The sequence below is a fragment of the Apodemus sylvaticus genome, chromosome 4 (assembly GCF_947179515.1).
Source record: "Apodemus sylvaticus chromosome 4, mApoSyl1.1, whole genome shotgun sequence".
NCBI classification, from domain to species: Eukaryota; Metazoa; Chordata; class Mammalia; order Rodentia; family Muridae; genus Apodemus; species Apodemus sylvaticus.
The window spans coordinates 20648879-20666922 of NC_067475.1; the positions used below are offsets into that span (position 1 = coordinate 20648879).

General features: G+C 37.2%; 1 protein-coding gene across 1 annotated transcript in view; it reads right to left on the minus strand.

Annotated features, from left to right (window-relative positions):
- Positions 1-18044, minus strand: part of Unc5c (unc-5 netrin receptor C) — a 197347-nt gene that overhangs the window by 98913 nt on the left and 80390 nt on the right. Inside the window, exon 3 of the mRNA XM_052178827.1 lies at positions 9144-9287. Within this exon, the coding sequence (XP_052034787.1) occupies positions 9144-9287 (144 nt within the window). The remainder of the gene's footprint in view (positions 1-9143; positions 9288-18044) is intronic.

Below are 18044 nucleotides of genomic sequence, written 5' to 3' on the forward strand. Positions count from 1 at the left end.
TCGGAGACATTTGTGCTGCAGTGATGTGTTGCAGGCCATCTTCAACACTTTTGATGGATGTCTGCTCCCATGTTAAGCAAACAGTGGCTCTATTGTGCTTCACAGTTTTTAACTTTTAAATGATTTCTCAATTCCTTTTAAAAGTGTCATGGCCAGAGGCACTGAATGCACTTTTGATTAAAAATAAATTGTTTCATTGTATTTTCAAAGTGATTCTTTATCAAATAAAAGAATTCCACGGTCACATTAGACATTAATACTTAAGTTTTTAAAAGGAAAAAAAATGTACCTGTCCTCCAATGATGATGGAAGGGGCTAATTATCTTGTTACAGTAGCATAGAATTTATTCTTAAATCATAAAATTTGGCAGTTAATAGGATATAAGTGCTGAGAACTAAGCAACTGGGTATATATGGGGAGAGTTAGATTAATCTTCAGAGCTTTGGACACTTATTAACAGTGAAACATTCCTGGTTTAATGTCTTAGTATCTGAAGTTTTTGATGACTTTCTCTCAGAGAAACAGATAACCAGATCTGTGATTTGTTTTTAATTTATAAAATACTATGAAGCAACATATTGCTTAAATTTAAAATGTAAGGAGTATAATAGTTAAAAAGAGTTTTTTCTTATTTTCCTTTCCTTTCAAAATATTGTAAATAACAGGAGAGTGTCAACCACCAACCAAACCAACTGCTCACAGATGCTACAAAGGTTAGATAGAAAAGTCAAAAGTTGTTTCCTGTTTTTGTAGCTGTATTCAGTGATTCTGATTACAGTGAGTAGGCTTTTTTAAGTTTCATGTCTGTCCAAACAGGCCACTTTCCGTGTGTTTCCTAATCCCTATTTTATTATTGATAGAGTGGTGATGACGACAGGACCTGCCTCAGATGATTCTTGGGTAATAGCAGTGTCTGGAACACAGACACAGAGTAAGAGTGTATCAATGTTGGTTTCTAAAACAGTACTTTAAGAGGAAAGAGGGAAACTAATAGATTTTGACTATATTTTTTTAACCTTAATTCTTGATAACCTCATTTCCTTATTTAGGAGCTAAAGTTCTTGGCCTTTCCTAAGAACTGACGATGTAAACCTTTACAGCATCACAATTTGTACCTGAGGACAGAAGTCAAGCCAGCATCCTTAAGCAGGAGGGCATGCTGGCAACATCTTTGCGGAACCAAGGACTGCTCTCCTTCACTACATGGAGATCATTTAAACTGATGAGCCTCAAGTGAACACAGTCCCTGGAGTTAAAGATTGCCATCTTGGCCATTATTGACTGTACTGCATTTATAGGACAAATACATTTGTATTCTCATAGTCTTGCCAAAGGGTCTTTTAGAAAAAAATATTTTAGAATTAGATGCCTGAATGGTACCTACTACAAAGAAGTGGAAGAGAGCAGTAGCCATGCAAGGCACACTTTTATATTCACACTGCATCTTTAGTTTCAGAAAAAAAAATGATTAGATGTCGCCTCAATACTTTTTAAGGTATGTCTCAGGGATAAATGTTAAGAAATATGCCAACGTTATGGATGGGGAACCTGACAGTCCAAATCTTTAAGGCTTTCTTTGTGAGTACAAAAACAATGCAGTGCTTGCAGATAATACTGTGGCAATTAAGCATTTAAACCATAAACTTCCCTTTTCATAGGGCACAAAATACACTTTACTGTCAAATTCAATCTTGTGGGAAGCACACCCTACCTGGGATAGACGACTTTCCACAGAAGATAACTGTATGGGGTCCTATCAGTTACTTGTCTACCCCTAATAATAAGTGTGAGTTATAAATGCCCATGAATTTGTAAGACTTAATGAAATTTGAGAGGGTTTTCCCATAGACAAAAGCACACATATTTGGGTAAATGCATTCAGCCAATGGTCTCTAGCATTAATCTTATCATATAAACCATGGTGAATTGTTTACAGCTACATTAACTATTGAGATTTAAAAACAAAGAGTACTTTGTTAAAACTCTATCCCAAGGTCTAAACTATGTAGTTAATCCTTTAAAATCAAAATACTGACTCTGTCATTTACAATAGGCACCAGGGGCTTCATGATTGCCTAAAGGACTAGACCCAAAGTTCAGAAATGCACATTCGTGAATAAGCTATTTATTTTGGTATTGACAAATCTGCTCTGTTCTACCAAGAAATTCAGTAGTAAGCTGTTAAGTTCATGGTATGGTCCATGTGATTAAGAATGCCTAGTTAAATAAATACATTACTTGGTTAAATTGTTTATTGATTTTTATGCTAAGTATTATAACCAAGTAGGAAATTAAGGAGTAGCATGAAAGATTCTAAGATATGATTTTCATGCACATATAAACCAACATGTTAATTCATGAAATTAGATGTATCTTTATCAAGAGATATCTCAACACAGAACTGCTAATATTCATTCTATTCAATATTAAGCATATATATATGTATATATATATACATATATATATATATTCATTGAGCAATAAAACAACTTGGTCTACATGGATCTGAGTTTGTAAGGGGGTCATGAGGATGTAAACTATGAGCATATAATACATTAAGAAACATGTAGTAGACATCTCTAAGTACTATATGAAGCAGCAAAGTATCAAGGGAGGGTGTGTTTTGCTTATGGAAATTTATGGGGAAGCACAGAAGCAATCCTTTCCTGGAGATGTTCTTGAATTCCTTTGAAAAGAAATTGGTTTCACTAAATGGACAAAAACCAGGATTGTACCGTCAATTTACCCCATGTCTTCAATTTCACTTCAGTTGTTTACCACAGCCACATACATGCAAGGAACTAGTTTTAGGCACTGGGGTTATAACACCAATGCCCAAAGTCAATGAACTTTGGGGGTTTATATTCTTCTAGGGAAGATAACCAACATGAAGAAGAAAAGTGATATATGATCAAAATGCTATGAAGAAAAATAGGTGTTTAAGAGAATGACAGGGCTGGGGTCCTGACAGACCTACCTGAATAGGCAATTTCAGTAGACATACAATGGAAAGAAGCGGAGAGCTGGCAGTAGGTAAGAGGAAGAAGATTTGAGAAGGGAAGTAAAGGCTTATATAAACTGTCCATAGAAGAGGCTATTACCTTTTGTGAACAAAGAAATGGATGTAGTTATATACACCATGCAAAGAGTAGAAATATAGGAAGGCATTGGCCCCTCATACTTTTATACTACAAATAAAAGGGAGCCTGCAAGAATTCATCAGATGGAAAAGATAATCTTGAGAACATCCCCCTAACCAAAACCAAAGCCTAAACCTAAAAAAGTAAAAACCAAATATTGTCATGTCCCCCTCATTTGATCTCACTGCAATGGTTAAAGCATAGACTTGGCTCCCGAATTGGCAAGCATTTCCATACTCCAGCTGAAGGATTTCACGTTGAACTTTTTAGTCTCCTTTTTTGATTTCCTTTACCTATAAAGTATGGATAATAATCTCACTTATCACAGAGTCCTTGAAATGATCAAACAATTAATACATATACAGTGCTTCAGTAGAACCTCCATTAATATTACTGTGATCATTTTACAGACCATGTGTCTGACTAGCTTTCTGGGATTCTGGAGAACATGCCTTGAGTGAGATCTTAATTGAGAGGTCCTATAAGTATACACAGAACTGATCCCAAATACTATTATTAAACGTTGTTAAGTATTTCATTGATATGTATTTTCTTGTATTCTATGTTGAAACTATATAATACAATATTAAAGTTAATTTCATCTGCCTGTGTTTACTTTTGAAAACAGATACTAGCAACTAGAAAGGCATGTGTAAAGTAGTGTTTAGGTGACAGATGTAGATTAGACACAACTATCCTAGACAGTGTGCAAAATACTATGAACTCACAAATGTGAGCAAGGTTGAGTCAATGGCTCAAAAGACACTTCTAATCACTTGGAGAAGGCCAAGTGAACTGTGGGAGGAGGGCTAGAAGGTTACCTTGGCTCTCCATAATTCTTTCCAAGAACTGTCTGATGCTTGTCTGTTGTCAGCAGCCTCTGGGAGACTACTGTGACTTACAGGTTAGTACATGTGATTCAAGAGGAATCCCAAGGAACTGTCCTGACACTTGCAGGAAGATGGATTCTCTATGCACTCACATCCCACTGTCACTCAAGATTTGTAGGAGAGCAGTTACCATGTGACTCACTCTTTTATCCTCAGGCATTGGGGAGGGGAGATTATGACCCCATATTATATGAGCCAGGAGACAATTTCAGCCTCTGGATTGACAGCCTAGACAGACATAAATGGCTGAAGGAAGGAGTGATATTTCACTCTCAAAGTTTTCTTAGTATGTGTAAGTCTTAAAACAAATGTATAGAGCCACTGGAACTGTGCTAGATGCTAGCATGAACACCTGCTATCACTCACTTAATACATGACCTTTGTCCCATCTCTCTGCCACAAGCTTGGACAATTTAACTCCTTTAATTTCAAAGTAGACTTATCATTTTCTTTTCATGGTTTATGAAATTAAGGCTCAGAGAGGTAAGAAACCTGAGCAATGTCTCATTTGTCAGCGATGGAGTGGGGATTTGAATATAATACAGTCTGGTCTTGAGGAAAATGATTTTAACTTTGTTCACATTTCTCCTTTCCTCAGATATGACATCAGAGAACACCGACCATCACTACCAGAACACTAGCTTCTATATAACATCAAGAATATCACCCTCAAGTCTTCACTGGACAGAGTTGCTCAACAGACTTGTTAGCTTCCCCCTTTCCTGCCTTACACTTTGGGAATCTCAAACTGGCTTTAAACTAGAAAGACTTGGGACCTGAACCCCTCTCTCCTTAAGAACGTTGTGGTGGCATGGCTGTGGATGCCCTCTGAGGACACTTCCCTTTGTAGGAAAGTGACTGCAGGGAAAGCTGATACTTAAAGTAGAAATTTAGGGGTTTGATCAGGGAAGGTACATTTTTAGCTAACTTCTTGCTAAGTGTTTACTTTTAAACTTCTAATTTTTCCTCTGCTCAAATTGTATGACTGAGTAATTTTCTTCTTCTTTCTTTCTTTCTTTCTTTCTTTCTTTCTTTCTTTCTTTCTTTCTTTCTTTCTTTCTTTCTTTCTTTCTTTTTTTCAAGACAGGGTTTCTCTGTGTAGCCCTGTCTGTCCTGGAACTCACTCTGTAGATCAGGCTGGCCTCGGACTCAGAAATCTGCCTACCTCTGCCTGCTGAGATTACAGGCATGTGCCACCACGCCTGGCCACTGAGTAATTTTCTATTGCCTAGAGCTTGGATATGTGAGTTAGTGGTCATAAACATTACTAGTTCATTAATCCCTCTTTCTAAATTTCTGAAAACTGCTTAAATAAAAGGATGATGGGGGTGGAGTACCATCAGGGTGGAGTACACTGATCACACTGATTTAGCCTCTGTCTTGTGGTTATGTTCTCTGGTGACAAATAGCTTTTTATGAGATGGCCATCCATCAAGTCTCACTGTTCAAAGCACACAGCTCATTTGGTGTGTGGAAGACTCAGAAATCCATAAACTTTGTACTGCATGTGGGAGGTCGACTTGGTAGGGGGCACACTCAACAGAGAGAAGGAGAAGTTCTTGCTCTGAGGTTCATCATGATCTGTATCTGTGTGAGTAAACCGTCATGAGTGAGATAGGATGCTTTGGCCAAATGTGTGTGGGTTCAATTAAGAAATTCTTGGCACACCTCTTCCGAGAATTACCACCACAGGGCAAAGGTTGTTCTCTTATTATTTGAAAATGTCAAACTCCTTATAATTAAGGTTTTAGAGAAAGAAGTTTAGAAAATATAGCAAAAAACAAACAAACAAAAACAAAACAAAACAAAAAACCCAGACAGGCCTTACACACATGTATCTAATTTTAAAATAGAAAATAAAGATTCATGTCTATACCTTTCTATATAAAATTGGAAACACAATCTTTTCTTTAAAAAAAATCTATGACCCTTCAAAGCTTATTATATAAGAATACAGTGTGTGGAACTCTTCAGCCTTTATGCATATCTCTAGATTAATTCAGTATAGAGTGTAGGCTGCATTTTTAAATATTTACTGTGCTTGATACTCATTGGTATGTAGAAGAGTAGCAAGCAAACTAACTTAAGTCATGCTTCTCTTTCCATTGTAGTTCAGGGCCAATTTTAGAGTTAATTTTAAGTGTATGTGGAGGGTGTAGGACTGTTCCAGCAGGGTCTCAAGCCTATTGGAAGTCCTGGCAGTGAAATACTCTCTCCTTTTTGGGAACTGTTCTGGGTGAGAAGCTGTTTCAGCCTGGGCTATAAGTTAGTAGAAGTAGGAAGTATCCTTTGACCAGTCAATGTGGAAGAACAGACACCCATTGCTGCCTTTTCCTAAGAGCCATCCTAGCTTCAGGCATTCCTGTGGTGTTGCCGACAGCTCAATTTCTCCTCATAACCCATGGTATTGATTCAGTCCTCTGCTTCACATCTGTAATGACATTGGTATATTGTTCCTAAGAGCATTTATCAATGGTTACCCTTAAGTGTGTCCCACATTGCAGCAACTTAATGGGCAATACTCTTAAGACACCCAGCAAAACATCTAGCTATATTCAAAGAGGAATATTCATCTTCAGTATTTACACAGGCTTCACAGAAAACTCTTTATCAGGATCTTCTTTTAGACACATCTACTAAACGTATAGTATATCCCAGGCATATCTCTGAGCCCTGAAGATACAAGGTTAGGTAAAATAGAATTCTTCATTGAAAGGGTCACACTGTGGTGAAACATGAACACCACAGCAAATGAAAACAAAGAAGAGGCAAACTGAGCTAGAAATAGAGACAAGGCAGGAATAAAGAGACATCGGAAGTTTGATCTGTTTTGAATGAAAATTCTCTCTCTTCCTTTCATGTCCACATCTAAACACTCAAAGGAGTTCTCATTCCTACCTTTGAATTTATGTAGAATCCTGGTCTCTGCATCTTACCTGCTTCTTCTATGTCAGCCTCACAAAAGCCCAAGGAGAAGCCACCTAACATTTATTTTTGCCTTCAGTCTTGCTTCTCACTCACTACTGTGAAGTCAGGGATTCTGTGAATAGAGGTGAGTGGGCTTCTCTCTAGTGTGAATTCAGGGATTCTGTGACTGGAATGAGACTACTTTTTCTCTAGTGTGCAGCCAGAGATTCTGTGACTGGAGTGAGATGGGCTTCTGCCAGGATCCCAAATCACACTAAACTCCCAATGCCCTAACTCTCCTCCCTAGCGTTTTCTTCGGACTCCCAGGCCTTACCTTTCTCTTGTCATCTGGGAATCACAAGTGTTTGTACTAGTCTGCTGAGATTCTCCCTGCCCCTTGCTTTCATGGTTAGCAGGGAATCAGAGCTAAGATTTGCCGCAGACCTCCCCTGACTTTTCTCTTAAGCATATCATCTTCCCAGCCTGTTTAGTTCATCTACAGCACACTTCACATGTCTCTACCTGCTCATTTTTTGCTTTATCTAGAGTTTATCTAGTCTTACCATATCACTCCCAACATATAAAACTATACAAGGACAGAAAAAAATCATGATTAGATATTTATGAGGAAATTAACTTTTAAAAATCACAAAGGTAAATAGGCTGGAACAAGCAGGCCTGAATTACAGCTGAATGGCAAGGAAAATAAAATAGTTCAAATCTAGTGTGACTTGAGATAATTCATGGGCAGAGCTGGAGGCTCTGGTCAGGGAGATAGATAGCTGTTAAATACTAAGCTGTATCTCCCTCTCCAATTCAGATGCTGAATCATAACTTTCAGTAGCTTAAAATGTGATGGCATTTGGAAAATAAGGCCTTTAAAGAGGTGATTAATTTAATATAAGGCTGTCTGGATGGTTAACAATCCAACCTGACTTTTGTCTTGTAAGAAAAAGAAATACTGACACACAAAGAGACACCAGGAAGAATCCCATGAGCCCTCAAAAGACTCCTTAAGAAGACAGCTGTCTGCAAGATGCAGAGAGGCCTCAGGAGAAACTGAGCCCGCTGACAACTTCATCTTGAACTTCTAGCCTTCGAAAATACAACAAAGGAAATTTCTGATTTTGAGGCCACCTACTCCCCGGTGTTTTGATACGGAAGTTTGGATTGGTGTGTCAAGTCTCTGCTACTATGAAGTAGGGTAGAAGGGAGAGGAGATGAGGCCTGTGTTTTATTGCATAAATTGCACAGAATACAGACTGGAGGACAGGAAGACTCCAGGTCTCTGGGAAGCTTGGCAGATCTAGAACAAGAGGAAGAGGAGCCAGAGATGATGTGTATTAAGGGGTGATATCAGTCAGTACTGAGGAGTTGTCCCGACACATGAATGGGATGGTGACATCTGACACGCAATATGATTTAGTAAAAAGCAATGGTAACAAAGAGTTCATCAAAGAAGATATAAATTTCAGTTGTCACATCACTTGTTAGTGTCAGTGTGGAATGTCATGTGGCACTACATATTACAGTGTAATCAGCCTTCACACTGCTCCAGAGGAAAGGGCTATATGTGGAGAAGGGCCCTGTGAAGGTAAGGTCCATCCCTCCTGATTAGCACATCATTGAACCCAAGCCGTTCCATAAGGAAATTTCTGTAACTATATAACACAGAATACTCTTTATATTTAACTGATTATCATTGTTTGAGAGGCACATTCTTCCATTTCTGAGCTGTCATGTTTTAGAAATTAACATTTTGGGGCTTTGTTCCGATGCACTAGTAAAGCTTCAACATAAGTAGAGAGTCTTGGCCAAGGAGACTTCTAGTTCCCACAGAAATACCACTCAACATTATTTTAACAAGCTAGAAGAATCAATTAAAAACAAAATCAATCAATCAAGCAAACAAACAAAAGCAGAACAAAAGTTAACACTTGATTCTTCCATAGCTTGATTGCTACCAGATCTAAAATACATTAAAATGTTCTAATGGGACTTCCTCTGGTACTTTGAAAGAAAAACAAGCAAGCAAGCAAACAAACAAACAAAATATCTAAACATGATTTCTAAGGATCAATAGTTCAAATGTAGAAATCTGGGTTTGTTTTTTGAGTGAGAACTCTTACTAGGACTACAGATCTCTAGGCCTTTGTACATTCCCATTGGTTTTGTACCCAAGAGTGTCCACGTGCAGTGACTCACACGCAATGCGCACGTATGCCTTCCGACTCTTCGTAGTGCCTGCTGAACTCCAGGCCACACACTGGCACCAATAATCTTCAGGCCCAAATAGTTCCTCCACCTGCTGGCGTGAAATCTCAATGCTCACTTCTCTCACAATTAGACCTGACAAGAGAAACAAAGGTTCAAGTCAAGAGAAAGCTTGCACTAATGAAATGTAATGCAGCCATACCCGCACCTCACTCAGGATCCCGTTGATGTCATTGATCACCATCTAGATGTTGCCTCTTATCTGTCACTTTCTGAGGTCTCCAGTTACTGTACCCTACATATGTATTCTTTTGTTTGCTATTTTAAGTCTTCAACATTTATCAGAAGATGAAAGTGGAACGGGTCTATAACCCTGCAAAATAGCATTTCTTCCTATTTAATTCTATAATATTTATTTCTTAAAAGGCAATGGTATCATCTTGGCTCTCCTGTTTCCTAAAAATTCTTTTTTTATTTATATAGGTTGTGGCTAAGATGTTCAGATACGAAAAAGAGATTTTCACAAAAGACTCTTAATAGTAATTTACATGCACAAAATAAATAGAATAAAATAACCTAAACCTATAAACCAGTGATAATTTAAAAAGCACTTCAACAGATATGGTTAAATATAGTAAACCATTTTTATTGAAATAAATTATAGCTTCAATTAACCAATAATGTATGAGTTTGAAAAGGCTTTTTTTTTCTGTATAATCATTTAGAAGCTCACGTTTCTCTGTAATTTTAATGTAACTGAGATCCCAGTAAAATGTCTTCAGATACAGTGTTGAAATAATTTCAATTTTTTCTATCTTGACTAACAAAAATTGAACAAAGGCTCCAGGATTACAATTTCAGTGGCATTTATTTGTGGTGTTAAGGTGATTTCAGAGACTCATTCTATACTATGTCTCTATGCACTGACCAGGAGCGATTAACTGAGTGATGTCTACGGGCAACTGCCAGTACACATAGAGATTGAATCGACACATTTCCAGAATGGAATGCTCACTGACAGCAATAGAAGAACACTCATATGGAGCAAGGGAATTTTCTTTGAGCCAAGTATGGACACAGTAAGAATGATGGAATGGATCACTTTTGTTTATAAACTTTATATCTACCAATCCAATCATTGTCCATTGATACTTTGTCAAATAGAAGATATGTTAAATATACTATATCTGTCACTTGTGGAATTCAATTTAATAAGATAGTTTATTCATCTAACTTTAATTAATTATAGATATCCAATGATATATATGGTAAAAAAGTTTATATTAACAGCCTGATAATAGAATTTATTAATGTGGAATACTTATGTTCAATTGTACAAAGAAGCTGTATAGAGATAATAATAGATGACAAGAGAACTCCGTCTACTAAGGAGTAACTCTGTTTATGTTATATGGAGAGGGGTATTCAACATGTAGGATGGATCAATAAAGAATGATGAGTTTGGGAATCAAACAGGCCACAGAACACTGGCCACAGAGAGCAGTTGGATATAGAGACAAGAAAGGGTCAAGTTTGGTTGTTTGGATTCTAGTGCTTCTCAACATGGGACTCCTAGAAGGACTTCCTTGGCATTACTTTAAGGCCTGTGGGAAAAGCATGCTCTCAGACCCTGTTCCAAACTCAATCAACAGGAAGCTTTGGGGATGGGACCAGACAGTTTTAGGTCTTTAACAAGCCTGCTGAGTAATGGTGTTTGCTAAATTGGAGAATTCTTGTACATAATGCTTAACAATTTAGATTTCTTTCAGAAAACAAGGGGGCTTACGGGACTTTCGGGGAGTGGGGGGGGGCTAGAAAAGGGGAAATCATTTGAAATGTAAATAAATTATATCGAATAAAAAAATAACAATAAAAAAATAAAGTAGATGGCTTGGACAGAGCACTATTGAATATATATTTGATATAAGCAATACATTCCTGTGTATGTATGTGTGTGTATGTGTTTAGAGCTTAATTAGCTACAAAGTGTTATGATATATAAAAATATTATTACAGGTGACAAGAAAAGGTATGGCTTCTGGGGACCTGGAAAGGAGTGCCTCAAATATATCTCTAACACCTAGATGTATTCAAATCATTTTAGAGATTTCAGAGAAGTTTATATGCACCCAACAGAGATAGGTGCCATCTCATGGAGGAAGGAGCAGAATTTTCCACCAAGAACTTATGGAGATTGCATCGTAAGTCCTTTGATATCCTGAAACCTGAATTATATTGAAGCCTAGGAAAGCATGTGTCACATATCCAGGACAAGACAAGATACTGAGAAGACAACTCTATTGTCAGATATTCATAATTTAATGTTATTTCAAAATTTCAAAGTTATTAATCCTTTTATATTTATGTAATGCCCAGCTTAAAAAGTAATTTCAGGTAAATGGCATAGTCTGACCCTTCATAGGCCAGCTGTGAAAACGATAAAGCAATATACTCATCAATGTCTAACTAATACAACAATCTTCAGAGCAAAAATCACTGCTTTTCTTTATATTTCCTGGGTCCCAGTTTTCCAGCCTTGCTTCAGTTTTTCTCGTTAACATCTAGAAAGCTTCGTCAAATAAGGACATATTTTCCTTTCCCAAGCTCCACCTCCCTTTATTCAGTATTTTACAGTATTTAGTGCTTTTGCCTGCTTTCTCGCTAAAACATGTACTCTTTACTTGGAAATCCAGTTACTGGAAATAAAACTCTTCCTTTAAAGTTGTTGCAGAAAATTTATAGTCGCCAACGGCCTGATAAACCAGCAGTGTGTATTTACTTCTAACTATAATGGTTCTTTCTAAAATGCAGAACAGCAACAAATGAGCTACGGATATTAAAACCACATACAAATATTTTGTGTCCTGAGATGATAACCTCGGGTTTCATTTCTGCCCATTTACTTGAAGTAATTACTGGAAACCTAATTAAATGCTGGTGGAACTTTACTGGGTCCAGTGTATCCTTAAGACTGAATAGGTTCATGAATGTTTCTACTAACCACAAATCTGAAACCTTTTAAGAAACCACAGACCAACCCTCCTGCTTCAGGAGCTATGCATGGCATGAATGTTCTGAATTATGTGATCCAGGCTTCCTGTGGGCACTGGAGTCCAGCACACATGAAGGGCTTTCTTCAGCTTCACAAATACCCCATTCAGGAGTGCATGAGTTAATTACTGTTGTGTACAGTTACTTGGCCACATGACCCACACCATTTGCATTCCAATATTTGGTCAATGATAGTGTAAGAAAGGACTGTAGCATGAAGTATCTAAATCTTAGAGCTCTGGATTCCCTATAATCTTCATTACTCAGGCTCTCAGCTGCATAGTTACGTACAACTTTTTTCATTGCTGTACGTAATTTTATTATCTGTGACATTCTGCTCATCAAACAAGAGCCTAGTGATTTCTGTAAAAGTAAGTAATATCTTTTCTCTTTGAAAGCAGAATTTCAGATCTTCTTGAAGTCCTGAGATGCAAGAAACAAATCTTCTTGAAATGTGAAATGCCATCAGCATTACTTCCAAGGAAAACTGCTTTGATGAGCCATTGGGAACTTGAAATGGGTTTCAGGTTATTTAGGGGGTTGGGGGAGGGCTATGGGATTTACACAAATACAAATGAGTAGTTTCCACCACATCTGATAACATCAAAGACTTCCCATCACTTTCTTTAATAGCAGCATCTCAGAGACGCAGGCTGTTTGAAGTCTGCAGTCATTAGTGTCTATAATAGGATTCATTGTGGTTTGGGAAGCAGAATGTAAGGAACTGATTAGCTTGTTATGCCCAAAACACTTACAATGTGTATGTATGTGCACTTGGTAATGGGGAGTATCAAACGGATATGTGTGAGCTCCTTGTGAGACCCCACGTAGATGAAACAATGAAACCTGCATATTATAACAGTTTAATCACAAATATATGTATCATTGATTTTAAAAGCTGATGTTCCCACAGAAACATGATATGTAGTCCAATCAAATGACTATATATTAAAAGTTCACTAAAGTTGGGTATTTTGTTAAGTCATATTAGTGAAAAGATAGGATAAATATCACCCAGCCTGAAGTTGTTAATTTGTTGTATGAAAGGTCTTTTTATAATTCTTTAAAGTTATACATCAATATTTCACAATTATCCTGTAGATTTATGGATGGATCAACAGACAACATAAACTAATAAGTATAACTGAATATATAAATAAAATCAAAGACAGAAACCAAACAATGCCATTAAATACAGAAAAGGTCTTTGGCAAAAATCCAACATCCCTTCATGATAAAACTTATGGATAATCTAGGGACACATGGGACTTATGTTAACATGATAAAGGTAATATACAAAATGTCCATAATCAACTTTTGATAAATGGAGAAATATTGAAAGCATTTCCACTGAAATCCGGAAAAGTATAAGGGTGTCCACCTCCCTCCACTAATGTTCAATATAATCACTTGAGGTCGTGACTACAGTAATAAGACAAAAGTAGTAGATAATGGTAATGCAAATAGTAAAGGACAAAAAGTAGTTTTATTTGCTGATGATGCATTTCTATATATGAAATAACCTAGATACTTTTCCAGTCCTGACAACTAAAAACCACATTCAGCAATGTATTAAGATACAAAATTAACATGCAAAAATCAGTAGCCTTTCTATACACTAATGATAAACATATTAGGGGAAAAATCAAAGAAATAATACCATTCATAGAAGTCTCCACAAAATTAAAGTGCAGTTCAGCTTCCACTTCTCTATCTGTAGCTGTGTGATTGCCCATGAGCATAACCAGTGAATACTGGTGACACCTGGGAGCTCAATGTCCTTAGGCAGCAGTGAGCTTAGTGAGAGAACAGACTGTATGGAGACTGTATGGTCCTCTCTTCTTGTACCTCATTTGATGTGTGGATTATGTTTTGGGTATTCCAGTTTTCTAGGTTAATATCCACTTATTAGTGAGTGCATACCATGATTCACCTTTTGAGTCTGGGTTATCTCACTTAGTATGATGTTCTCTAGCTCCATCCATTTGCCTAAGAATTTCATGAATTCATTGTTTCTAATGGCTGAATAGTACTCCATTGACAAATGGGACCTCATAAAATTACAAAGTTTCTGTAAGGCAAAGGACACCATCAAAAGGACAAATCGGCAACCAACAAATTGGGAAAAAATCTTCACCAATCCTACATCAGATAGAGGGTTAATATCCAATATATATAAAGAACTCAAGAAGTTAGACTCCAGAAAACCAAACAACCCTATTAAAAAATGGGGTACAGTGTTAAACAAAGAATTCTCACCTGAAGAACTTCAGATGGCAGAGAAGCATCTTAAAAAATGCTCAACTTCATTAGTCATTAGGGAAATGCAAATCAAAACAACCCTGAGATTTCACCTTACACCAGTCAGAATGGCTAAGATTAAAAATTCAGGAGACAGCAGGTGTTGGCGAGGATGTGGAGAAAAAGGAACATTCCTCCACTGCTGGTGGGGTTGCAAATTGGTACAACCACTCTGGAAATCAGTCTGGCGGTTCCTCCGAAAACTGGGCACCTCACTTCCAGAAGATCCTGCTATACCACTCCTGGGCATATACCCAGAGGATTCCCCACCATGTAATAAGGATACATTCTCTACTATGTTCATAGCAGCCCTATTTATAATTGCCAGATGCTGGAAAGAACCCAGGTATCCCTCAACAGAAGAGTGGATGCAAAAAATGTGGTATATCTACACCATGGAGAAAAGGCTTCTTTACAGCAAAAGACATGATAATTCCATTGTGGAGGAAGTCTGCAGAATAGGAAAGAAAATCTTTGACAGCTGTACATCTGGAGGATAGTATCCAGAATATATAAAGAATTCACCCCAAAACTAAACACCAAGAAACGAAACAATCTAATCTAAAATTGGTTAATGAAATTAAACAAAGAGTCCTCAAAAGAAGACAAAAATGGATGATAAACATATTTTAAATGCTCAACAGAGAAGTGAAGATTAAGCATAGTTGAGATTTCATATTACCCTAGTCAGAACAGCTGAGACAAAAATTAACAGTGTGATGGTTTGTATATGCTTGGCCCGGGCTGTGGCACTTTTAGAAGGTGTGGCCCTGTTAAGTAGGTGTGTCACTGTGGGCATGGGCTTTAAGACCCTCATCCTAGCTGCCTGGAAGCCAGTTTTCCACTAGCATCCTTCAGATGAAGGTGTAGACCTCTCAGCTCTGCCTGCATCATGCCTGCCTGGATGCTGCCAAGCTCCCACCTTGATGATAATGGATTGAACTTCTGAACCTATAAGCCAGCCCCAATTGAATGTTGTTCTTTATAAGACTTTCCTTGATGATCATGGTGTCATTTCACAGCAATATAACCATAACTAAGATAAACATTAAGTGTTAGCATGGATTCAGGGGAAAGAATACTTATTCAGTGTTGATGCTAGTGCATTTCATGTATCCACTATGGAAATCAGTGTAGAGGTGCCTCAAAAAGCTATAACACACTATAAGACAGTATAATCCACCTGAACCACTCCTCGACATATTTCCAGAGGATTCTATATCCTGCTAAAGAGACATTTATTCATTCGTGGTCATTGTTAGTTCATTTATAACAGCCAGGAAACAGAAACAGCCAACTAGTGGATGAATAATGAATGTACTACATTTATACAACGAAGCATTGTTCAGCTATAAAGAAAAATGCAGCCATGCAATTCACAGGTAAATGGATGGAGATAGAAATAACTGTTCCAAGTGAAGTAAACTAGATCTAGAAAGACAAACACTGCTTTTTCTCTCTAACATGTGGATGCTAGATTAAATCTTCAGATATATGTGTTTAAGCTGTAGTGCTCCAGATTTTAGGAAATCAGTGAAGGGACTTCACATGAAGTTGGGGATAGAATGCAGCACATATATAGAGGGACTGAGAATAATGACCCAGGAAGAATTAGCTGAGGCAGAGGATGAAAGGGCAGTGTAGACAAGAAAGTATATGGAAAGATAGCTAACACTAAAGATTTTTAAAAAGAATTTAAGATGGAGCTACAATATAACAGGGAAAAATGTTTCTCTCAGACACCACAGGTTATTATATGAAAAGTCCAGTACTGGTACTGATAACTTACTTTTGAGATGTTGACCAGTGGAGTCCTATAGATATCCCCTAAGAACATGATAGGCCATCACCTACGTTCTTGGTTATCCTCCAGAACTTGATGGTGACACCCTATTGCTGAAGACTTATAATGTCTTCATAATTCAGCACACACTTGAATTATAAGACATAATGAAATCAAGTTGGTAGCAACATGCAAACCTCATCCTTTCTAGCTATCTTTCATAATAGAATGCTCTATATGGAGTATTGGGAGTATAATTAATAGTCTTACCTATCTGTGACCTCTATGAGCTACAATAGTTTCTGGTTGGCATGATGATGTTCATTGTCATCTGTATGTATCTCCGATGCATTCCAACTATTTCACGGAGCCCAGGAGCAAACAGATTTTGGGGCTATGTGTGCCTAAGCTGCACTTCTCATTCCTTACAATGACTTTATCTTTCCTATTGCAGAAGGAAGTTCTGAGACATCATATCCTGCAGGCTTGCCAACTTAGCTTCCCCTAGCAACCCATGTAATGGAAACCAGAGCTGCAGAACCCTGACAGATCTCATTCCACGGCATTCACAGTTAGGCCATGAGCTGGGGGGAAATGCAGAGTTGCAGGTAGTGGTGCTCTGCAGTGCATTACAATGCTTTATTGAATTAGTGTGGTCTTCTCAGGCCCTAATCATATTAGTCTTCACTAACATGATCTGAAATATAAAACATGCCAGCTCTAAATGTCTTAATGTAAATGAAATTACAAAACCCTATCATTCTTTAAAAGTATATCTATGTTAAAATTTGTTAGTTGTTCCAATGGCCTCTACCTTTCAGTGTAATAAACTATGGTAACATGTTTGATTGTTGAAAGAAAGAACTTCACAATGCTGGTTTATATTAGACAAAGTTATTTGACAATCATTGAATGACAGCAGGAAAGGTAGATCCTGTAAACACAGTTAACTATTTTTTGAAACATTTTCTATAAATTTTAATGTAACATTCAATAGAATTAGACTAATATAAATAAAATTACTTATACAATATAGAATTGAAACAGTACTGAGTTAGTCATATTATGAATGTAATTTTTCTAATATTACTTTCCTTGTGATGAAGATGAACTTAAAAAATAGAAGCCTAAAGGGATTGAATCATGAAGAAACAGAAAATCTGAACTAATCAATGATGAGTAATGAAATTGAGCTAGTGATAGTCAGGTACTCTCTCCCTCCAATAAAAAGTTCAGGGAATGCTTGTTTCATTATAAATGAAGCCAAATATTTAAAGAACAAAGAATAGTTCTCTTCAAAATCCTCACAAAATTAAAGATGAAATTCTCTCATATTCCTTTTACCTGACCAGCATTGTTCTAGAAAAAGAGTGGTCAATGACTGAGGGGGACATGATGTGAAAGTCTTCCAAATACTAGGGAGCACCATTCAAAAGCCTACTAAAAGGATCACATGCTACTATTTAGAAAGGTTTATTTCTCTCGTGGGAGGAAAGCTTATCATGCATACATCAATCATTGCGGTATGTCATAGTAACAAAACAAAGAAAAGAACTTTCTGATCATCACAGTATGGCAAAGGTCCTTAAAAAGCTCACATTCATTTATGGTTCAAAATAGTGGTCACAGCAAGTGAGACAGAGAACAACAGTGCAACATAATACAGTGATGCATTTGATAAATTCTCAAGTCACACCATTCGTATAGATAGAGTTGAAAGCATTGCCTCTAAAGCCTGGAGCAAGACAGAGACATTC